At 44.6% G+C, this 22,850-nt stretch overlaps 13 protein-coding genes across 13 annotated transcripts; 8 read left to right on the top strand and 5 right to left on the bottom strand.

Annotated features, from left to right (window-relative positions):
- Positions 1-305: 305 nt before the first annotated feature.
- ATP19 (F1F0 ATP synthase subunit k) lies at positions 306-506 on the top strand (the record flags this gene model as incomplete). The annotated part of the gene is made up of 1 exon (XM_018858165.1): positions 306-506. The coding sequence occupies one exon, from the start codon at positions 306-308 to the stop codon at positions 504-506; it is 201 nt and encodes a 66-aa protein (XP_018709640.1).
- A 535-nt stretch (positions 507-1,041) lies between these two features.
- Positions 1,042-1,908, top strand: CSI2 (Csi2p; the record flags this gene model as incomplete). The annotated part of the gene is made up of 1 exon (XM_018854435.1): positions 1,042-1,908. One exon carries the CDS (start codon positions 1,042-1,044, stop codon positions 1,906-1,908), a length of 867 nt encoding a protein of 288 aa, XP_018709639.1.
- Positions 1,909-3,086: 1,178 nt separating this feature from the next.
- Positions 3,087-4,229, top strand: RBD1 (Rbd1p; the record flags this gene model as incomplete). The annotated part of the gene is made up of 1 exon (XM_018855278.1): positions 3,087-4,229. A coding segment is annotated over one exon (1,143 nt), but the record flags the coding sequence as incomplete, so codon positions are not given.
- Positions 4,230-4,664: 435 nt separating this feature from the next.
- On the top strand, positions 4,665-5,333 carry METBIDRAFT_47516 (mitochondrial 54S ribosomal protein YmL13; the record flags this gene model as incomplete). The annotated part of the gene is made up of 1 exon (XM_018858181.1): positions 4,665-5,333. The coding sequence occupies one exon, from the start codon at positions 4,665-4,667 to the stop codon at positions 5,331-5,333; it is 669 nt and encodes a 222-aa protein (XP_018709637.1).
- Positions 5,334-5,455: 122 nt separating this feature from the next.
- Positions 5,456-7,222, bottom strand: METBIDRAFT_47561 (uncharacterized protein; the record flags this gene model as incomplete). The annotated part of the gene is made up of 1 exon (XM_018858189.1): positions 5,456-7,222. One exon carries the CDS (start codon positions 7,220-7,222, stop codon positions 5,456-5,458), a length of 1,767 nt encoding a protein of 588 aa, XP_018709636.1.
- Positions 7,223-8,034: 812 nt separating this feature from the next.
- Positions 8,035-8,952, top strand: SRT1 (ditrans,polycis-polyprenyl diphosphate synthase; the record flags this gene model as incomplete). Its single annotated transcript, XM_018855311.1, has 2 exons — positions 8,035-8,184; positions 8,266-8,952. Coding segments are annotated over 2 exons (837 nt in total), but the record flags the coding sequence as incomplete, so codon positions are not given.
- Positions 8,953-8,978: 26 nt separating this feature from the next.
- Positions 8,979-9,614, bottom strand: VPH2 (Vph2p; the record flags this gene model as incomplete). The annotated part of the gene is made up of 1 exon (XM_018859164.1): positions 8,979-9,614. One exon carries the CDS (start codon positions 9,612-9,614, stop codon positions 8,979-8,981), a length of 636 nt encoding a protein of 211 aa, XP_018709634.1.
- Positions 9,615-9,985: 371 nt separating this feature from the next.
- METBIDRAFT_47318 (putative alanine--tRNA ligase) lies at positions 9,986-11,341 on the top strand (the record flags this gene model as incomplete). Its single annotated transcript, XM_018858150.1, has 1 exon — positions 9,986-11,341. The coding sequence occupies one exon, from the start codon at positions 9,986-9,988 to the stop codon at positions 11,339-11,341; it is 1,356 nt and encodes a 451-aa protein (XP_018709633.1).
- Positions 11,342-11,441: 100 nt separating this feature from the next.
- Positions 11,442-12,287, bottom strand: MRPS9 (mitochondrial 37S ribosomal protein uS9m; the record flags this gene model as incomplete). The annotated part of the gene is made up of 1 exon (XM_018858154.1): positions 11,442-12,287. One exon carries the CDS (start codon positions 12,285-12,287, stop codon positions 11,442-11,444), a length of 846 nt encoding a protein of 281 aa, XP_018709632.1.
- Positions 12,288-13,019: 732 nt separating this feature from the next.
- On the bottom strand, positions 13,020-16,307 carry SNT1 (Snt1p; the record flags this gene model as incomplete). Its single annotated transcript, XM_018859296.1, has 2 exons — positions 13,289-16,307; positions 13,020-13,031 (listed from the first exon to the last, which is right to left on the bottom strand). Exons 1-2 carry the CDS (start codon positions 16,127-16,129, stop codon positions 13,020-13,022), a joined length of 2,853 nt encoding a protein of 950 aa, XP_018709631.1. The 5' UTR covers positions 16,130-16,307.
- A 137-nt stretch (positions 16,308-16,444) lies between these two features.
- On the bottom strand, positions 16,445-17,574 carry CDC6 (AAA family ATPase). The gene has a single exon (XM_018856384.1). The coding sequence runs from the start codon at positions 17,542-17,544 to the stop codon at positions 16,540-16,542; it is 1,005 nt and encodes a 334-aa protein (XP_018709630.1). The 5' UTR covers positions 17,545-17,574; the 3' UTR covers positions 16,445-16,539.
- A 1,251-nt stretch (positions 17,575-18,825) lies between these two features.
- Positions 18,826-19,110, top strand: METBIDRAFT_80036 (uncharacterized protein; the record flags this gene model as incomplete). The annotated part of the gene is made up of 1 exon (XM_018859163.1): positions 18,826-19,110. One exon carries the CDS (start codon positions 18,826-18,828, stop codon positions 19,108-19,110), a length of 285 nt encoding a protein of 94 aa, XP_018709629.1.
- A 510-nt stretch (positions 19,111-19,620) lies between these two features.
- Positions 19,621-22,743, top strand: METBIDRAFT_13839 (uncharacterized protein; the record flags this gene model as incomplete). The annotated part of the gene is made up of 1 exon (XM_018854434.1): positions 19,621-22,743. One exon carries the CDS (start codon positions 19,621-19,623, stop codon positions 22,741-22,743), a length of 3,123 nt encoding a protein of 1,040 aa, XP_018709628.1.
- Between the last annotated feature and the right edge of the window lie 107 nt (positions 22,744-22,850).

Here is a 22,850-nt window from a genome sequence, read left to right as displayed (position 1 = left end):
GGAGGTATATATGGCTCTGCTGAATACCGCTCATTTAAAGCTTCTGCGCAGCTTCATATATATACGCTTTATCAGTGGCGAAGGCAAGGCATTCTGAGAGAAATTCTCGTATTTATTCTGAAGTTTATTCTCCTTCACTCTATAGCGCTACAATTGTTCTAACATTCGTGGTAAGGAACCATGTGACTCGGACGATATGTCAGTGAGTTGCAAATGCCTGTATACTGGAACGTCCAATGAAACCCGCGGTCCTGTTAACGATCTCCGAGCGAAATCCACTCCTCACAACTTATTCTTCATAAACAATGGGTGCTGCTTACAATATCCTCGGTAGATCCGTGCAACCTTACATTTTGGCCCTTGCCACCTTGGGCTCTGTTGTCTTTGTCGTTGCTCCAAAGCCATGGGGCCCAGCCAAGCCGGTGCACCCTCCTATCAACGCTGCCTCTCCTGAAGAAGAGAAGTTCGTCCAGGACTTTTTGGCGAAGCACGCTGAGAAGCACTAGTCAGTCTTTCTCATAGAACAGAAACGTATATAGATAAATGAATATCAGTTTGGACGACAGAGTAGTGCCAGGATGGGTGTGTGAGCAATACCCGTCCTATGCAAAATAAACCACCAGGCCATCCTCAAGGTTCGGCATTCGCCTAGCCATTTTCTTTGAGCATATGGCTTTCAAACAACAGTGACATGAGGCTGATTCGAATAGTTCAGAATTGACTACAAAGGGTTCCGGATGATATCTGTTTAGGTTTACGGGAAAAAGATTTGCAATGAGCATTGTACAGGAACCCAGCCTTCCCAAGATTCTTGATTCTACCACAGGGATAATTTTCATTTCTGCTTATGGCATCCAAGGATAGCTTCGAAAATTGGCGCCGTTTTGGCTCAGATATGTCCATAAAGGCAGATGCCCTTGGGCCTGCCCTGCGATGCTCGTTCTATATACCAAACCTCATCGTGAGATATACTCACTAGAAAAAAAACTACCTCAGCAGCAAAAACAATTACATACGCAAACCAAAGAATCCTCATCAACAATGTCTGCTATCTATAAGGCCTTGCAGTCAAAATCGTCAAAGGACACCTCCGAAAAAGCTAAGCACATAAACCGTCAACGAGTCTTGGTAATTTCATCTCGTGGTGTCACGTACAGACACCGCCACTTGATCAACGACTTGACACAGTTGATGCCACATGCGAGAAAAGAGCCTAAGTTCGACTCAAAGAAGAACTTGTGGCAACTCAATGAAGTAGCTGAGTTATACAACTGCAACAACATCTTCTTCTTCGAAGCCAGAAAGCATCAAGATCTTTATCTCTGGATCTCCAAACCACCCAATGGCCCAACGTTGAAATTCTACATCCAGAACATGCACACTTTAGACGAGCTCAACTTTACCGGAAACTGCTTGAAAGGCTCGAGACCAATTCTTAGTTTTGACAAAAGTTTCACTGATTCTCCTCACCACGAGCTTATGAAGGAGATGTTCCTCCACACGTTTGGCGTGCCTCCCAATGCGAGAAAGTCCAAGCCATTTGTTGACCACGTGATGACATTTTCGATCGTCGACAATAAGATATGGGTGAGAAACTACCAGATTTCCGAGACCGAGCTGCTCAAGGAGTCCGAAGTGGCCAACATCGATGCTGATTCGTTGTCTTTGGTCGAAATCGGTCCTCGTTTCGTGATGACCTTGATCACGATTTTGGAAGGCTCTTTCGGTGGCCCCAAGATCTACGAAAACAAGCAATATGTGTCGCCTAACTTTGCCAGAGCGCAGATCAAGCAAAAGGCTGCTGAGCAAGCCCGTTCGCGTGCTAATGCTGCAGTTGATCGGAAGGTCAAATTGAGAGACCAGGTGTTGAAGGTGGACCCCTTGTCCAACGCCAGTTTGTTCAAGTGAAATGTTTAGAATGTGATATAGGGAAATAACAATTTTTTGATTTTTTCCTTGTGCTTGCCAGACGATCTTTTCTGGGATTCTTGAGCATGTTCTTTCTTTTGTTCAATGAAGCTGGGTTTGACAAGTACGCCAAACGCCATGGATCCAGCAATTCGGAATGCATTTGTCCAAAACTCTAGATTGTGGATAGTACTGCTGTATCTCAGATCTATGAAAATGGCATGTTGTTCCGGTTTTGCAAATATTGGCTAGGACATAGAACGTAGTCATGGTGAATGCCCTTTCGATACCGCGTTGCATATTCCCTCCTAAGCCAGCGAACATGTGGCAAACATGTGGCAAACATATACACATATATACATAAATACATGTATCTTTGCATGTTGTCCTATTATCAGCAGACTACTGAATTTGGCGTACATTTCACGGTATTGAAAAAATAAAGAGAATCAATTTTGACAGAACTTTCGGGAGATACCGTGGTCCACTAAATTTAGTACGTCCAAATTACTGCTCCGCCACACTGCCTGCCCGACATAAATAATGAAATGCGCGTTCCACCATGAAGCCGGAAACAAAAACCAGTCCAAGTCTGCCCCAACAATAACTGTCGGGACTGTCAAAACCAATAACATTCGACGTAAATATATTTGCTCCATATTGAGATTAACCCCAACAGAAAGAAACTACTCTACATTCCACACACGAACGCGCTATTGATGTCTAGGTTCAGAGATAAGTTCGTAGGCAATGCAGATTCGCAGAGCATTAATTGGTACCTGAGAAGTGCCAACAATTCACGAGATAACTTTGGAACCCAGCAGAATAATGCTCACCCAGAGACAGGTCGGGTCAGACCTTATTCTCCCATTGAAGATGGACACCTGAGGCACACACCACTACGTGACGAGCGATCTTATTCTAACTTCCAAACGGACACGTTAGGTATGAATAAGGAATACGACACTCACAATTCTGCAGAGCTGTACGAGCTAACAACTGTTTCACAAAACCCATTTGATCAGAGCTCAACCTCATTTCGGCTATCAAATCCATTTCAGAGCTCAAATGACCTCCTCAATGAGGGCTATACAGTGTCTGCGCAAAATGACGCCCAGATTTCCCATGTCACTGACGCTGAAAGTGAAAGCCTTTTGCTAGAAAAGCATATACTCCACAACGAACGGAATAGGAGAATGCTTGCAAATCGCTTGCCCCGCTTCCACTACACAAAACTACCGTGGTTTTCGATCCTCGTGACCACCGCCCAGGTGATCGTATTCATAGTGGAATTGGTTAAGATGGGGATTTGGACAGGCTCACCATTTCAGACAAAGCCGTACTTCAATCCAATGATAGGCCCTTCCACTTATGTTTTGATCAATATGGGAGCACGCTATGTGCCATGCATGCACAAGATTCAAGGCATAACTCTGGATACCTCAATACAGTTTCCGTGTCCAAATTCGACATCCACGGATACAAATGTGTGTAACTTAAATGAGCTTTGTGGACTAAGTGGTATACCAATCGTCGACAATGAATTCGTCCCGAGTCAGTACTATAGAATCGTGCTTCCGATCTTCTTGCATGCGGGTATCTTACATATCTTCTTCAACATGATTTTGCAGTTGACTATGGGATTGGCAGTCGAACGCAGTATTGGGTGGCTCAAATACAGCATCATATATATCGCAAGCGGTGTCGCTGGATTCCTACTTGGTGCCAACTTCTCCCAAAATGGAGTTGCGTCCACTGGGGCCTCGGGTTCCTTGTTCGGAATCATTGCAGCAAATTTTCTTTTGTTCATATACTGTGGAACAAGAAACACAAACATCTACGAGACAAAACGCTACAAGACATTTATCCTAATTATGGTCTTGGAGATTGTTGTCTCTTTTGTGCTCGGTCTTCTTCCCGGTCTAGACAATTTTTCTCATATAGGCGGCTTTTGCATGGGAGTATTGACGTCCATACTTCTTCTTCCTGACCCGTCTTTTGTTTACAAGAAGGGAGTCTACACATATGACTCTGATACGACAACGTGGAAGTCATTTGTCGACAATTGGAATCCAATTTGCAAGCTTTGGGATAAAGTTCGGTGGAAAGTGGCTCTATGGGCGGTTGCGCGAATCACCAGTTTAGTTCTTGCGATTGTCTATTTTGCACTCCTCACAAAAAACCTCAAGTCAAAGAAACAAGAAAATAACGAGGAGACCTGCCTGTGGTGCAAGTACTTCAATTGTATTCCTGTCAACAACTGGTGCGAACAAGGCGAGGTCACGGTTACTACGTCTGTTGTGTCGGCATCAACAGCCACGCCCACTAGCACATCAGGAGCACTGTCTACCACGGCGGAAGTTTTGAATCTTCCCAGCGAAATTACAAACGCCAAGAGGCTGTTCTACGACGAGGCTCTCATTGAATCATACCAAGCACACCCCAAATTTATTGTGGGTGCGAAATCTCTTGCAGCAATTGCGATGTCTGATCTGGGTTCGGTCGCGTTGCTTGTGGTGATGGCGTACATGGGCTACAATGGCGCAAGGAGGCTCAAAACTAAGATATCAGAAAAACGGAAGAGGAAGAGGGAGTCAAAGAAAAGAGTTGTCTTGTAGGCAATGCTGTTGTGATAGATTTTCAAACTCATGATCGCAGTTCATACTGCATACAGATACACACTTTCAATTTTTTCTAGCGTAAAAGAGCGGACTCGTAGAAGGTCTGTTGAACGCCGAGGCCCAAAATTTCACCTAATGATCTCCACACGTTTTCTTGGAAGAAGCATAGGCCAAAGGTCTTTTGTGACATCGCCTCGCTCTTTCTTTTTGAAAAACATCTTTGGTTCCAAGGAGTCTAAGACAAAAGAGCTCATCGAGAAGCAGGACGAATATGCCGTGGATCCAAACTCGAAGATTCTCGTCTTGAACGAAGAAAACTCCCCCTCTCACAAGGCTTTTGACCCTGAGTCTGACATTCCTGGTTTCAAGATCTCTCAGTGGAAGGAGAAGCTCGTGCTTGCACGAGACATTGAGGCATCAGTGACAAAAGAAATGGTTGCAGATGCCATCAACAAGGCATACCAGGAAAGCCACGGCTCAGAGATCAGCGCAGAAAGTTACGCTACCACGAGCCTCGGTGATTTACAAAAAAGATTTGAATTTGTTAAGATCGTGCAACAGAAACTTGGTTTCGATATCAAAGATCACACTATTTCTAGATCGCACGATGTGGAGTATTTGTATGAAGCCTTGCAGAAGCAAATAGCCCACAGATGGTCGAGTGAAAGAAACCCTAACGCTATTGTGTTGAGACCGGAGGACTTCAAGGATCAGCCAAATGTTTACTTGAACATTGAATTCAGTGAGAAGGAACAGGCGGAGATCTTTCAAGATTTGAAGAAACAGGCATTGGAGAACGAGTGATTAACATCCGCTTCAGAAATACCATGTAAATATATGAAAAATGAACAATTCGAAGTCAGACTGTGCGCTGGTATGTTAATCAGGCCGGTGCGTATTAAATAATGGGTTTGCTTCTATGTGCATCACCTTTTGTTGGAAACAACCATCACAGCTGTGAGCGCCGACGCTAAGCACAATACCCCAGATATAATTGCATAGTTTGGAATTCCAGAAATCAATTCGCCACTGGCTGGTTGAACATTATGTCCCGGGCGTCTCGACAAATCAACTGGGGCAGCCTCGTTGGGACTGTGGAGGTATAAGTCGGCCTTGTTGCTTTGGAAGTCACGATTAACCTTCACGCAATCTCTCAAGTCTTCGTTTGACGTGATGGATACCACGTCACCTTCGTCATCAATGTAGCTTATGGCATATGTCTCTTTCAGATGATCAAAGACTTTCAAAGCTTCATAATCCGTCTGGTGAAGCTTTGCATCAATGAACCTTCTTAAATCTTCAAGAGTCTCGTTGGGCTTCACGGAGACACGATGAACACGGCCACGAACTGCAGGCGACTTGAATTTGAAAATAAAAGTTTCTTCGCTGAGCAGAATACTCGAGTCGGCTGGCTTCGAGGACATACTCTCCTCTACCGCAGATATCGAGTCCGAAGGCCTAATGTCTACATTGAACAACCTAAATTCAGATGGAGTGACATCAGGTGCACTTGTGATTGAGTCTGAATGCATGGAGTCGGAGTCATCGTTGTCAAGCGAAGTCCAAAACTTGTTCCAGGCGGGACCCTCCTCTGGAGAATTGCTGGCAGAGTTTTCTGCAGAAGTCAGCTCGATCTTCTTGATCTGGTTCAATGTGGCGTAAGTTAACTTCAACACATCCACAATGCCAATTATTTCCTTGTTGTCACCAACAACAGGAAGATTCAAGAAATGCCCATCAAACATCTGGCGCAACGCCGACTGGATAGGAAACGAGTAATTGGCCACATCTGGCTGAGGCGTCATCACCCTCACAAGTGAGCATTTTCGGGGATCTAGGCCTGCGGCAATCACCCGCAACACCACGTCTTTGGAGGTGAAGATTCCCGACACCACGTCGTTGGTGTCCTTCACCAACACTGCAGTGGTGCGATTTTCCTTCATGAGCAAGGTTGCCTCGTAAACCGAGGTTTTGATTGTCGCGTATACGGGGCTGGTGGTATGATCCAACACCGACAGAAGCGTGGGCCCGTCCATCTTGGACTTCAAGCTGGCAAAGTACTCAAGTACGTACGGCGACTGGTCGGCCAAGCCGATCTCAAGGTGCACGTTGTCAAGCGCCTCATGCAATTTTTTCGAAGAAACGCTCAACTTCTCTAATTTCTCCATCTGCTGTGCGTAGGACTTGGTGATGTCGAGCACCCCGACAATGCGGTTCTGGTCATCCAAGACGGGAAGATGCCTGAACCCCTTTTCCACCATAAGGGTCAATGCCTCAGCGGCTGGGCTGTTCGAGTTTGCACATAGCGGCGATGGAGTCATGATCTGGTCGATGGTCACTGTGGTGGCACTCAATCCCGACCCCACGATTCTGAAGGCCAAGTCTTTCGCAGTGAATATGCCAATTAACTCACCGTGGTCGTTCACCACCAAAATGCAATTTTCTCTGCGGGCAGACATCAACTGCGCAGCCTCGTACACCGTTGCTGAAATCTTACAAATAATGGGCTCCGAGGGTTTCAAATACATGACTGTTCCTGGGAGCGCCTTCCCGCGACGGGACACCCGGGAGCCCAAGCTACGTTTCTTTGAAAGCTCGTGTTCAATCTTGCGCCTGATGGCATCATCTTTCTTCAGTTGGCGATGTCTTGAGTCCTGGGGACTTGGATCGGGGTTTTTGCGGAACGCAGACATTTCCCTGTTGTATGGAGAGCAGACTTCTTGGTGATTTTGTAGCGATCTCTTGATGATTTTGTAGCGATCTGTAGTTGCACGATTCGTTGTGCCTCGTGGTTGAATGCAGGTGTAGTGTGTGCGTTGTTTGGATCCCGTTAGCTGGGATGCCCTGATGCAAGCACACAAACCATTCTGGCCCTCGAACTGCATGTACGCGAGTCCGGTCCATGTGCTGGAGATGATAATTAATACGAAGAATGTATCGTAGTTCGATGAGGCTTCAAACGTTGTTTACCAGGAATACTGTATGTGATTTTTGGCCTATATATGAGATGTGAGTAAAAGAACCCGAGTGGGTCATACCAGTTGTGTAGCACAACTCTTGATTTGGTTGATAACGACGGTCTGGAAATTCTCGGCATGTCTTCTGTGAATTTTTCAGGACTCAAGATCATCTCCTTTCTTTAGGAGAAATGGTGGCTTTTATTGGAACCCGGGTTTACCGCAAGACGTGTAGGTCAAGAGGGGTGTGCAAGGCCTCACCTTACGCATGGAATATTATGACAACGAACCATTAACCAATTTCTTGGAGACTTCCATGTATAAGAATTTCAAAAGGAGTCATAAAAAAGAAACAAAACGTGCGCAAGTAAATATCATATCCGGTGTGCGAATGCTGCCGTGCCAGTGGGGAGACCCTTTCTGCGGATTTCGCGGCCATTTGCACCCGGTTCCTCAGTATTCATTGTGCCTTTCTCCAGCAAACCAAAATGGGGTTCAACGTATTCGATAAAATATTTACTATTCCCAAAAGTATAAAGCATTGTAGATTTGTCAGGCACAAATCCATCGAAATCTTGAAACAGGGCCGCATTCCCAAACATGTGGGCTTCATCATGGATGGCAACCGGAGATACGCAAAGGAAAAAGGCCTCTTTACCAAAGAGGGCCACAAAGCAGGTGCAGAAGCCCTTAAAACAGTACGTAATGGTCCCGAGGTTGAGCTGTAATTGCTCCATAACCTCATGTTTTCTCACTTGGGGCATTTACTGACTTTTCAGGCCTTGGAATCATGCTACGAAATTGGCATAAAGGAAATTTCCATTTATGCGTTTTCAATCGAGAATTTTAAGCGCCCTAAAAGCGAGATCGATGATATTCTTTCCTTGCTCAGGAAATTTCTTGAGTCTGTCTACAAAACGGCCACAGTTAGTGAGCATAATATACAAGTCCGCATCATTGGAAACAGATCCTTGATCGAACCCAGTCTCTTGGAAGACTTGGAGAAGCTTGAGAGCGAGACCAAAACGTCCAAAGTTTCTGCATACCTAAATGTGTGCTTTGCGTATACCTCGCGCGATGAAATAACTCACTCGGTCAGGGAGGTTGTGGGAAAACACCAGTCGAAAGATATCACCAAGAACGAAATATGCGAGCGCTTACTCACGGAAAATTTGTACACAAGAGACCCGAGTCAGCCTCTCGATATACTCCTAAGAACAAGCGGCCACACGAGACTCAGCGACTTTCTTTTGTGGCAATGCACTTCCAACTGCAGTATTGTTTTTCTGGACACTTTGTGGCCAGACTTCAGCTACTGGGAGCTCTACCTCATTCTTTTGAAGTGGAGTTTCGAGCAAGCCGTGATGCGCAATAGGCATCTTGACTGGGGTTTCAGCACAGTTCCTCAGTATGTCAACCTAAAACTGCTCCCTGATAGTCCTCCGTTTGCCAGCGTGGCAGAGAAAGAAAAAGTTGCCGCAGCCGCGGCCACTTAGTTAACGGTGAAGGAGCGAACCACTTTCTTCAACTCTTTTTTGTTGCGCTCCTTTATCTTGGCTTCTTCTATTCGTCTAAGGTATCCCATGTATACGACGACTTCCGCCACTAGAATAAGTATACCGAAGAAAATGCAAAGCAATACCCTGTAGCTGTCTCTAATACCCCATGACGAGTCTGTCCAGTACCAGATCGCGTAAACCACACTGGCAACACTAATTAATATATTGAACATAGTTGTGATGTGTGTTTTTGTTTCCTTATGCTGTCTTACGCTATTGAAAGGCTCATCGTGGTATTTTTGCTCGTACAATGTGTTCAATGTCGGGCTAGGGTTGACGAGTTTTTGGTACTCTTCTTCTTTGTTCCTGAGCCTTAGATCCTCCATCAATTTGACAAACAGCTCTGGTTTTGTTTCGTTTTCATTACGAGGGTTCTTATCAAGAATCACGAGTTGTGTGGTTTGAAGGAGCTCCAACATCGAAGCTCTAGGCCGATATGTGCGGTAGAATTCCACCAAGAACACATGGTCTATTGTATCCTTGGCCAAGACGTGGTCTTTCTCTGTGGTGCTCAAGCCAGAATCCTGGATAATATTGGCCAATTCTCTAGTCAATCTAAACTTAGCCATGGTCGGAATATTGCCCGTCTAGTCTTGAATGGTGCATTTAGCGCGACGCGATAACTAACCATATTCTAGGATGCGGGTCTTGCACGCAAGCTATCAGTGAAATAGTACCGAAAGATAGTAGGAGGTTATACAAAGCGAGCCTGTTTTCCTCGTTCAGCGACGGATCATTGGACGAGCTATATTCTGAAAGCCCGCAATTGCTGTGAGTCTTTGCTGCTTCTTGCAACCAGTTGTATTTCGCGGTTTTTTAAAGCCTGAGCCAGGAGGGCGGCCTTCCATGATTCCGCGCAGTTAGCGAGCGCGCTTCGAAGATACGTTGAACTCTAGAGTTGGGGTATCACTCAAAAGTCTCTCATTCACAAGAATACAATATGGCTTCTTGCGTAACCAGTTCCACCATAGTGGGTGCTTTAGCGTGCCAGAGAAACTCATTTCTCAAGACTTTTCAGACAACAGTGGTTTCCTGCAAAAAGTACGAGCCAATCAAAACCTCAAAAGATAAGCAGAACCAAAACAAGAAAAGCACTGAAAAAGAGCAAAAGTTTGAGGAATCATTGTATGCTTTGGAGCTCCAGGACACTATTCTATTTCCTGAAGGAGGGGGTCAGCCCTTTGACACGGGAAACATAGCGACGGCTTCAGAAAAGATTCCTGTGCAAATGGTGCTCCGCCAGGAATTGACTGCGGTACATGTAACACCCAAACCGGTGGAAGTAGGCTCGCAGGTTTCCCTTGAGGTCGATTGGAAAAGACGGCTTGACATTATGCAGCAACACACGGGGCAGCATTTGATATCCGCAGTGTTTGATACTTACGATTTGGAAACATTGAGCTGGTCTATGGGCGATACAATCAACTACATCGAGCTTCCCCGCAAAGTTGAGCAGAGCATCATCGATGAAGTGAGCGAGAAAGTGAATGACATGATTGTGCAGGGTATTCCAATCAAGGTGACTACGCCAGACCAGCTGGGCAGAGAAATTGACACATCCCATATTCCAGACGACTACGACTTGTCGAAAGGTATTGTAAGAGTCGTGCAGATCGGGGACATCGATTCTAATCCATGTTGTGGTACCCATTTGACCAATACTGGGCAAATTCAGGCGGTCTCATTCTTGCATCAGACAAATGTGCGCGGCGGAAATTCGAGACTCCACTTCATGTGTGGCTCCAGAGTCTCTCGTCAGCTTGCCGCATATCATCTGATGCTCAAAGATGTTCTGGGGACGCAGTTGTCATGCCAGATTGATGAAGTCGCCTCGAAGGTTGCTGACCTTAACCAAAATTACAAGAAAAGCCTGTCGAGGGAAAGCACCCTTTTGAAAGAGTTGGCTGCTATTGAAGCATCAAAGGTGTTTACGTTGTTCAGGGACACAAATGCAAAGATTGCGTCCATTTACAGACAAGACAGCTCGCCAGAATACCTCACAATGGCGCAAAAAGAGCTCACCACACTCATCAATGCAAACAAAGATGCTGGTGTAGATTTGTCCCTGGCCCACACTGTCGTGTACCTCAATGGTGACTACAAGTCCGGGAATGGAGGAATGGTGAAAATCATGGGGCCCCTCGCAGAAGAAATACAGCAGAAATTAAAATGTCTCATCAAAAACATTAAGGGGGGCGGAAAAGGTACATCGTTTCAAGGAAAAATCACCAAGTACGAGAAAGGAGAAGTCGAGAGCGTGTTGCGATACTTGGAGTCATTGGCGTTGCCCGAATAGAGACCTTGGCACAGGACATGAATATATGCTTCAAAGAATCAATCAGATGACAGGGCTTCGAAAGTCGTCTAATTTTGGTGTATATGTACAGGGAGAAGATTTAACGTTTGACCCAGGCAGGGGACTTTCTGGCCTTGACCTTGCCTGGCTTCTTTCTCTCAACGACTCTAGAGTCCCTAGTCATTAAGCCCGCCTCTCTCAACCGAGGCTTAAGCAAAGGATTGAAGACCACAAGGGCTTTGGCAATACCGTACATGGTGGCCTCGGCCTGGCCGCTGACACCTCCACCGTGAGTCTCAACAAAAATATTGTACTGGCCTTCTTGGCTCACTACTTTGAATGGAAATGCAATCTTCAAACGGTCAGTGTCTCTGGGAAAGTATTCAATAAAGGACCTTCCATTGATGAGCACCTGGCCATCACCTTTTACCATGGAGACAGAGGCCACAGAAGTTTTTCTCTTGCCCACGGTGAGGGCTCTACCAAACTCATCCAAAGTCTTAATCTTTTTTTGCAGCTCCTTGCTTGTGTCTCCACCTGAAGATAAATATTGCTTCAACAATTCGCTCACTTCTGCGGGCATCAATTCTGGCTGGATGCTTCTCAAACGGCCCAACGCCCCGACCAACGCCTTGTGATGGCCGACCTTAACACGTGCCCCTGAGTTCGCAAGCTTCTTGTACTCAGCAAGGGTGATAAATTTGAGAAGATTTGACTCCTTAATATCGATGACTCTAGTCGGTAAGTCTTTATACTTCTTAATCATGGCGTTCAACTTGTACATGTTGTCATCGTGAACAGGGTTTCCGCCATAAAATGCACTAGAGGTAGGCACAACTCTCATTCTCTCGAGCTCCCAGTCGTGGAAACGAGTGGTCACATGGGAAGCGCTGAATCTGCTCACCTTAACAGCATTCAAAGGAACAGAAGGCCGATCACTTGACATCGACGATATTTGCTGTGGCTGGGGCAAGCTGGGGCTCGAGTTCCGACTGAAAATTCCCAGAGAAAAAAGTCGTTGATGAAACTGTATTTGCCCTACGGCCCTTCTCGAGATCATTTCGGTGTTGTCTGCCTGGGCTCTATTGGTGCTTTCACCTATACCCTGGCCATAAATTTTTCAGAACGTGCAATAATCAAATTCGCTCGGTGGTACGGGTGTTTACCATAGACAGTAAGAAACACCACTGTATGAGACTGCGAGGCATAATCATCAGCTTACGTCACGAGAGAAAGATTGTTTGTATGATTTATTCGGACCGAAAGATTTGACATTTGATCATTAAAATAATATTATGTCACACATCGATATTGGGCGGGCAAGGCGACAGTCGAAGTATAAAGGATAATTAACATAGATGGTCTCAGAGCTGGTGTAAGATGAACAGATATGTGCAATAGTTGAGGAACTGCCACCACAGAGAGATGAAATAATCAGATGCAAGCTTATCCAAGTAATGAGTTGATACTGTTATTTTTTCTGTCCACACTCGTGTCAGCCACGTGTGCAGGTGCAGGCGACGAGGGAGCATTCAAAAGCGACGAGAGATTATTCGTTCGTTGAGATGCATGGGAACTGGACTCTCGGTTCTTGTGCGGCGTTGCTTCATTGTTGAGTAGACTCTTGATTGATGGCTTTTGAAGATCAGCTTTAGTCGCCGCATCCTCCAATTTTATTTCAATTGAGCCACTTGATCCTTCAGGTAGGGGATCGGAACAATCTGAAACAAGACCATTGATCGTAGCTGAGTCTTTATCCCACGAACTCGCCTCCTGGTTTTGAAAAAGTGTAGCACCATTGATTTCGCCGGAAGTATGAACATGAATTATGGGTGCTTTCTTAGATACTTCCCTTAAACCTGGAGTCTTTTGAATTTCTTCCCTCGATTTTTCTTTGTGGATGTCATCTTCTTTTAGTTGTTGATCGGCAATAGAGACTAAATCAACCCAGCCAAGCTTTTCAGCGTTTCTTTGGTAGTAGTTCTTCACCATTGTACTGCTTTTCGTGGATAGCTCTGCGGCAATATCTGACCATCTCGATCCATAGGTGTTCAATAGATGGGGGAAACTCTCGACCTCAGTGATACTCCAATAGCTAGTTATGTGTTTGAGAGACTTTTTTTCATCTCCCCCACTGGATTCGTCCAATACATCGCTAGATGATATGATAGGCGCAACATGTGCTGTTTGCGACTCTCCTGAAATTTGAAGGTTTTCGGAAGCAGTCAATACCGGCTTTTCATCGGATATTTTTGTCTCCATTTCGCGTTCTAGAAAAACATTATGGTCCGTCTTTGAAGGACCTCCTAGGCTAAACTCGAGCCGTGCTTTCTTTCTTTCTGGTTGCTCTAGATTCTCATGGTCGCTATTCTCTTCATCGGCCATCTTCTCGTCTATGTCTTCGATTTTACCCTCGGTGAGAGGTATAATTTCGATCCGCGGATCCACATGGGTGCTTTCACCTTGAGTGGATACCCCATTACTCGCGGCTGAAGGAAGAATCTTGGACTTCACTTTCTTTTTGCGACGCGCGTTTTTGTTGGACGCCTTTTTCTTATACTGAGATACCAAAAGCTTGTAGTTGACCGCCTTTTTGGTGATATAGTAGTGCATAACGCATTCGCCAAAGGTACGAATACCACCCATACATCTGGATATCTCACCAAATCGTTTCGGAGATCTGCAAAAGGCGTCGCAGAACAAATCATGTTCAGTCTCAGTAAAATTAGTCTCAAAGTCCGTATTAATGCGTTTCTCCCAACTCGATTTGTCGCGCACAAAATTGTTCGAGTTCATGAATTTGAAAGCGTGTCTTTCAATGGGATCCAAGATAAGATCCGGTATTTCTGCAGCAACGTGGCGTGCCCGCGCCACGGGATCGTCGTTTTGTTCGTTTTTTAAACTTCGAAGAATTTCCTGGAACTCCGCTTCAGTTGTCACTGAATCACCATGACGGCGACCACGGCGTCCTGTTTGAACTGGAGGATCAATTGGAGCAATTTCAACTTCTGGTTCTGGGTTTTTCACACGAATATCGATTGCCTCAAGCTCTTTTCTCGCCTCTTCATCATGTGGATGAAGTATTTTGAGTTGCTCTTCCATAAATTGTCTCCGTCTCTCACTTTCAGCTGCCAATGCCTTGTACTTGCAAATTAACACGAGTTTTCTCTTTTTCAACTCGCGACTGTTTTTCTTTAAAATATGCAAATAATTCTCGTGAAAAACAGAAAAGCGCTTTAAGTTATAGGAGTAAAAGGGAAATTGAGAAAAAATTGTCTTCCCGCATGCAAATGATGCTGCCTTCTGAAGGTACTCTGTATCTTGGGGTAAAAGCGACTTCAACTGATGATATTCAGATTCTAGTTTCGATTGTGGGTATATGCACCCATCGGGGTACTCGATAGCGGAACTTGTGGCGTCTTCGCTAGCAAGCAGTAACCCATCATGCATTTGGGTGTCTTGATAATTACTAGAACTCAGAGTCTGTTTTGGAATTTCGGAGATCTCTGAATGAATTTCGTGTTTTTCTAGATTCGGCAATTTCTTTGGAACTGCGATTATTCTTTCTAGCTCAACCGAAATTTTTTCATCTTTGTTGGGTACTTCTTCTTCTTCTTCTTCTTCTTCTTCTTCTTCTTCTTCGTCGTCGTCGTCGTCGTCGTCTTCATCGTCATCGTCATCTTCTTCTTCTTCTTCCCCTTCATCCTCGTCATCATCTCCTTCTATGTGATCTACCTCTGGCGCATTGTGCGTTGTCATGGAGGAATCGTCGCCTGTATCAGTTCTATAATAGCTTTCACTCAGAGGAGACGCCAGTTTAGCATGGTACTCTCTAGTATTCGCACTGGTAGTTCTGTGACTTCTAGAATCCAAACTTTCACTATAACGCCCTCTATCGAATCGATCATGGGAATTGAAAGTTCTATGTGAGTAATATGCATCAGAGCGCTTGGATGATCCAACGCTATTAGTTAAACCAGAACTTCGTATTCTCTCTTTAGGTGTGTTAAATCTCGCTGCTTGGCCAGATGGTCCTATGGGGCCGCTGCGCTCATTTCTGTCAATTCTGGGAGGGGAATATGACTTCCACCTGCCAGAGCTAGAATCATCATATGAATCATGATGTTCATTGTGATAGTCATTAGATACAGATGATGATAATACATTCAGGCCAGTTCTGGAGCTGAGCGGAATGCTATTGGGATTAAAACGAGACAGTCCAGGAGACTTCCCGCCATTGGCATTGTGCAGTTTTGGCCTCTCTGCACGGCTCCAAGACTCTCGTGAGAACCCTGGTTTTTCGGGTCGTGTTGACGAGCCATTCACCATATCTCGCGAACTAGAGTCGCGAGAGGTCGAGTAAGCTGAACTCATTTCGTTTTCAGCTCTTTTGGCGCTGCTGAAAGAACCGTAGGCTCCGCTAGTACGATCCTGATGGTAGTTCGATGTGTACGGATACTTGGTACCATAAGAGGCGTATCTCGCATCCTTAGAATAGCTATTCTGACGAGAGCCGTTGAGATTACTGGAATTTCCAGAGGGGACTGAGTCGCGATATCGCGATCTTGGGGCAAATTCGCTATTCCCGGCGGGGTCCCCTCGTAGAGAAGGTTTTGAAACATATGCCAGACCGGTGCCAGCTGGAGTGGGCAATGCCAGGGGTGAGTGTGACGAGCTTTTGAAATCTCGCCTTGTCAGGGAAGGGAAAAAGCTTTTTCTTCGTTTTCCGTGATCACTTTCGCTCCCGTACCGATTCGAAGGACCCGAATTTCGGGGACTTGAAGACATTGTAGACGGGGTTTTCTGTGACTAATTTCTCAATGCAAGGCTTGTCTTCTTTGGTTCAGACGCGTGGGATAAAACCAATGCACTCCAATGGATGCCTATACAATGTGTGCTCTAGATCTCTATGTGCAACGTCTAAGAGGCTTCTTTTGTTCTAAGGATTAATGACTTTAGGGTCTAGACGAAAACGCTAGAGAATTTGTGTTCGCGAGGAATACCCATCTTCGGGTGCTGAGCATCACGTGATCCCGAGGGTCCCACTAAAATAACATCCAGCATGCTCAAGTGCTGGTCTAATCTGCACAAATTTCGTCTGGAGCGGGTATGACAACAACAGCCGATGTGAAAATATTTAGGATGATGTGTTTAATAATGCAAATGTGTGATTAATTTTATGTAGCACGCGACATTATCTAGGCAAGGAGTATTTTTTTTAAGATCCCCACATTTTCGCTACTCTTGAGCATGTCCGTGTATGAGACATTCGGTTGAATTTTTCTGTTTCCATAATCCACGGCTCCGGAGGATGACCCCTGTACAGAAACTGTGATCGCCAGCGCTGATTCTAACGCGCTGATTATGTCCAAGAATTCGCCCTTCCTGATCTTGCCGAGCAAGTTTTCCACAACCTCCAATGTATACTTGCAGTAATAGTCGTAAAGCTGATTTACACTGAGTGCTGAGCTTGACTTGGCGTTTTTCTCCAGGTTGAAAAGACAGCATAGTACGGCCTTCTGCAACAAATTCAAGTTGGAAATTCTCTGCTGGGACGAGTCCCCAAATGCAGATGTGCAAACCTTCGCTACGTGCGAAATTAGAACTTTGGGTGCATCTTCCATGGTCAACGCACCGAAGTCCTCTCTTTCTTTTGCCTGCTTTTCCACGAGCTCGATACTTTTGTAGCAAATATCGAAAGCCTTGCGCAAGTCTCCAGTCACAGTGGCACATTTCTTGCAACACATCTGAATGGCAACTGGATGCATGAGAAGAGTCCTCGTCGTCAGGTTTTCCTTGTCATGATCGTTCAATGACTGTAGCTTCGAGATCACGACCTGCTTGATCTGCTCGGCAGAATATGGCAAAAACTGAAGAGCTTCAGGGTTGAAGCCATTGCTTCGGAGACGAGGCAAGAATTTGTCTGTCAAATCCAATGCATTAGAAATCCCCACGATGATAAGCTTTGTCTGAAGAGCCGAGGTTTTCAAATGAGAGGCACAGTGAAATAATTGGAAGAGAACCTGCTGGTCCTTGGTGATGAGGTAGTCCATCTCGTCAAGAACAACAACGAGAGCTTCTGTCTCAGATCCTGAAGCCAAAGCTTCGTAGAGGTTGTCGAAACTTTTCTTTCTTCCTGAAGACTTGCCTGCGATGGAATTATGTAGTTCGTGGAATATATCCTCTGGCTTTGTCACCGTCATGCAATTAACATGTAAGACTCGAGTCTTTGTGCCGTAGATTTCGTGGGTCCCATCTGTGGGGCCACTACATAGATCTTTTAATGAAAGATGAGTCTGTGCTGTTTTTCCCGTTCCAGGAGGTCCGGAGATGTATATGCTGTTGCAGAGTTTGTTTCGAAGTGAATTTTCAAGAAATGAATTGAGTTTCGAAGCCTCCTGCTCTCTGCCTGTCAAGTTGATCTGATCATCATTCTGAGCACCTCTTTGAAAAAGTGCCTTTGCCTTAGAGTATACAGAGTCTTGGAAAAAATTAAGTTTTCTACCGTGTCCGACGATGCTCAGTGAGATATCAATTGCAGATCTTTTGACGGGAGAAGGCTCAGGTGTACACAAATGAACATTCACTCTAGGTTTAAGCGCTTTTCTCTTGGTTGTTGGGAGTTCATGATCGAGCGTTCTTTTGGTGGGGGAAAGCATACTTCAGAGTGGTGTGAAGCAAGTAACAGGAGCAATATGGAAGCAACTATTGTTCTTTGGATAGGTATTGAAAAGCAAGTTCCAAAGACTGGTTGATTTTTTCTGATTTCACTTAGGAAAGGAGCGGTTGTAGTGAGAGTGAGGAAATGGGGAATCTTAAATTGCATCGGTGAATCGCGCATGGCGAATCGCAGATCATAAGGCATCTCCTTCGACGCGTGTCATTTACGCCAAGAAGGGAAATGTAATGGACCGCGACGCGGGTGGCTGGCTGAAACCCATTTGATACCTCGCGTAGACATACAAACAACTCATATGATAATCTTAAGACAGGAAATAAATGTGTATGAGATTCAGAATACCGGATTCCCAGAGTACTTTGGTTAGGGACACAAACAAAATTTTGGTCAGTATAGAGTTGTGAGAAAGCTCATCTTCCAATCAGAGGCGACGTCGACCTTCGGAGAGGGCACAACAAATGTTTGGACCCAAAGCCTTCGGAAAATTTCATTACAAAATTGAACTGATAAACAAGAGAGAACTTCCCCTAAAAGTATATGAAATTGTGTAGGTACACTAGACTCTCAATTTTGATGCATTGGTCGAAAGTAGACCATTGAACATAGGAGTGGATACGCGCGACTATGTAATTCGGCATTTCGCACCTAACTATTGAGACAGGTGATGTGGATTCAAAACCAACAATTCTTTCTCCCACACTTGCCCAAATCTGACTAAGGAAGATCATATATATCGTCTGCTTTATTCTCTGGTGCAAAGATCCTAATCGCCCAATTACATCTGGATTGGATTGCTTTGCCGGTCATGTCTGATTTGCCTACCCAGCTTAAAGGCTCAGTGTACTTAGGTGTAGCAAAAATGGTGGAGGAGCATTGCCAGGATCTTGGAATTACTGCAAGCCCTTCTTTCGTTGCATCTCTAGTCGAATTGGTATACAATCAAATTTTACTACTAGGTGAAGATTTGGAGCTTTTTGCTGAACATGCTGGAAGATCAACTATCAACACTTCTGACATGTACATGATCACACGCAAGAATGAGATCCTCGCCACTGCATTGAAAGAATATGAAAAAAACTTGAAGCGTTGACGGTCTGCAGCTTTCGACTGACAAACCCAACTTACTCGCAAACTTTTGCTCGTCGCAACAATGCACACACGATACACAACTGAAGAGATCCTCCGCGCCAGGAAACAAGAGATTTTCGATTTGTCACATGTGTGAGATGTAGTCCCAAGGCAATGCTTTCTCTCAATACAGCATTGTCAACTCGCTTCAATCTATAGAAGCTGCCTACTGGAATCAACTACAAACGCGAGAGTGGTAGATATGAGGGGCCTGAAATTGGTGTATTTGGCTTGGGCCTGGTAAATACTGTAGGTCAGCACCATTCTCTAGGTATTTCTCTATGTACTGACGCGAAAATTGAAGTAGAAAACAAGATGGATTTCCGTAGTGTGGCCGTTGATCAAGGTTTCGCGCTGCGGGTGTCTTCTTTCCCCTATTGCGGCGCCTTCGGCATTGCCTCCGCACTCTTCTACGTACGAGGAGCCCAACATATCAACCCGAAATTAGCAAGTCACAACTTCACCTCCAAAAATGGCACACCCCCGAAAAGGTCTATCATACGTGCTAGGAGACACTAGCGAGAAGGAGAATCATATTCTCCCCATAAATGCCATGCAATTTTCAAAGTCCCGACAGCAGTTGTACACCGCTAGTCGAGACGGCACAGTCAAGGTTTGGGGAGCCACGGAGCAAACACCAGATTCAAAATCTGGCATTCCCGTGGACGAAGACGTATACTATGACGATCTGCAAGATGTTGCTGAAACAATCTTGAAGCTAGAGACCTCACTTTCGTCATCCCCGCTCGGCTATACACTGCCTACATCCACCTATGACCCACTTATCACCAGAAGTTATAATGTTCATTTCGATTGGGTGAACGACTTGAAGCTTGTGAATAATGACCGTAACTTGGTCTCCGCGAGCGCAGATCTATCCTTGAAGTTGATAGACATAGAAGGTGATGAACGGCATGTTCAAAAGTTTCAAAATATTCATACCGACTATGTCAAGAAGATCTCGTCCATACCGCTGCAGAATTCACTCGTCAGTGGTGGATTGGATGGGAAGGTTGTGGTCTGGGATATGAGCCGGCTTGCTCCGGTGCTCAACTTCGAAAATAACTCTACGGGGCTAAATTTCACCAGTTCTATCTACGCCCTTTCTAACGATGACGGATACTTGATTTCCACTGGGGGTCCCAATAATACCATCAACTTGTATGACCGGAGGATACCTATTGATGGAAACGCCAATCTCATTCGAAAGTTGGTGGGACATCAGGATACTATAAGGTGTCTCTTGATGAATTCTAACTTCATCTTAAGTGGATCCTCTGATAGTACAATCAAACTCTGGGATCTACGTAATTTCAACGTATACAAAAATTTTGATGTCCATGACGACGCTGTTTGGTCATTGTGCACAGGTGCTTCGTCCGATCCAGGATCAAGCTCTATCACTGATTTCAAAGAGTTTTATTCGGGCGATAAAGCGGGAAATATCATCAAGACAGATTTAAACTATCTTTCAACACATTCCAACTATGAGGAAGACGACCGCTTCTTTAATTCTACGTTCATGTGTTCAGATCAAGCTTACATAGACGAGAAGATCGGATTGTGTACCCTTGTCGCAAAAGCTTCATCCCCGATCATTTCTCTCTGTGTTGAAGGCGAAAATTCGATATTTGCATCTTGTTACGATTCCTTGAAACGCTTTAATATTCCAAAGACTAAGGATTTGGCCAAATATCAATACCTTCGTGCATGTCTGGATCACTCGGACTGTCTAGATAGAAAGTTTGATGATGATTCTAACCCAGGGCTAGATTCACCAGTCAACCAGTCTGACCTTGATTCTGATTTTTACGACATTATCAGTCATCTCACAACGGATTCCACGAACATTGATATCGCATCGTCCGTCTCGGGTACTTCTCGGGCTTTTCTGCCACATACTCAAGAAACGAATGAATCCGATAATGAAACACAATATACATCTATGTTTCTCAACATAACTGGAGGTCCATCCTCAGAATATGTCAATGCCTACAAAGACGAACTCCTTGATGAAACTGTTGAGTTTAATCCGAATCGATTTGTGGATGAAACGCCAATCGAAATGCTTCTTAACCCCATTCCCTCCGATCAAATTCTCACCATCCCATTTAACAAAACGCCATTCCAAGAGTTTTGTGTCACTCCTAAATCAATTAGCTCAAAAAAAATGTTCAAGAACAAGAGACAACTAATCGCATTATATGTGAACGGTGATATAAAAATTTGGGATATTTTCATTTGTAAAATTGTCAAGTTGGTTCCTTTTGGAGGTGTCTCAAGGCGTCTTAAAGATGACGAGCTTAAATCGCGTTCAAAGGAAATGGATCTTATCTTTCAACTGAATCAAACGAACGAGGTGCTCACAAATTGGTGTGAAGTTTATATAAGATCAGGAAAACTCTTGGTAACTCTCTCGGAGACTTATATCGGCAATGTTGAAATCTACTACGATGAGCTCGTGAAAGATTATCCGTTTTTGAAGGCAAGTGAGGATAGCAGCCAAAAAAGTTCAACCGTGGCAAAAACCTTGGTTATTTCTAACGACACCCGCTTTTGGCTTGGCCGGATATTTCTCACCTCACTTTTTCAGAAGTATTGTCAATTTGAATGGGAATCTGATAAAAGACTTCGAGAAAGTATGAGAGATTTTAGGGAAAAATCGGGAACAAATGTGCCAGTTCTCAATGGTGACTCTTCCTCGACTGAAGGCGAAGATATACCCAAGCGAAAGAAATTATTTTCAAGAGTTTCCTCCACAGTGCCTCGTGTCAAGATTGCCGTATCTCCCTTGGCTTCTACCGGCGGTAATATAACCGGGGGAATAGAAGCATATACATGTGATAGACTTCCAGCAAAGGTTCCTCATGATTCAATTGCCAAAATGCTAATGTCCAATGAACACTTGTACAAAGAAAAGTACAGTACACATGGACAAAAGAACTGTGTGGACTCATTCTTCTCACTTTATAGTGACGAGAGAACTTTGAGAGAAGGAACTGACGACGAATATAGGCCGCTTATTCCAGACAGCTATTTTCCAGAAGACCTTCTCATCATTGTTTATGAGACTTCTACAGATTTGGGTAACTTCAGGGACCTTTGCAGTTTTCATTTGGGCGATTTAAAACAACTTGAACATTGTGACGTCACTGTTGAAAACCAACTCGTCAATCAATTAAGGTATAACATACCCAAATGGATAGGAACACCCATACTTTACAACAAGTTTCCGGTGAAAGAACAACCAAAGATTTCTTTTCATTTAATAGAAACGGATTATGCACTGCTCCCAGCAAATATGAAAATCGGAGGCAAATCGCAGAAAAAAATCAAGAAGCTTCCCGCTATAGAAACCACCATCAAGCTCTCGTCGCACAGTATGCTCCGAGTTGGAAAAATCCTACAGTTTCTAACCGAAAAGTTTGAATCCAGGACAACGGAAATGAAAATGAAGAAACCAGCTACGGAATGGCTACTGTTGGAGTGTAAGGGCCAGGAACTCGATGCTAAAATGACGTTACAAACAATCAAGACACTTATCTGGAAATCGGGAACGCAGATTGAATTATACTATCATCGCAAATTCGACTAACATTCAATAAGTGAGGTATATTTTTGCAACTCCGATCCCCGCGCACTCATTGAGACATCTGGATTATGTCTAGACTTTGCAAATATAGGATGTATACGATCAAACGC

Source organism: Metschnikowia bicuspidata (assembly GCF_001664035.1).
Source record: "Metschnikowia bicuspidata var. bicuspidata NRRL YB-4993 chromosome Unknown METBIscaffold_8, whole genome shotgun sequence".
Taxonomy (NCBI): domain Eukaryota; kingdom Fungi; phylum Ascomycota; class Pichiomycetes; order Serinales; family Metschnikowiaceae; genus Metschnikowia; species Metschnikowia bicuspidata.
Note: the sequence above shows the minus strand (reverse complement) of the source record. Positions and strands in the feature narration are given on the sequence as shown.

Excerpts from the sequence above, each read along its gene's own strand:
- CDC6 (XM_018856384.1), bottom strand. The coding sequence starts at position 17,544 with ATGACGGTGACAAAGCCAGAGGATATATTCCACGAACTACATAATTCC.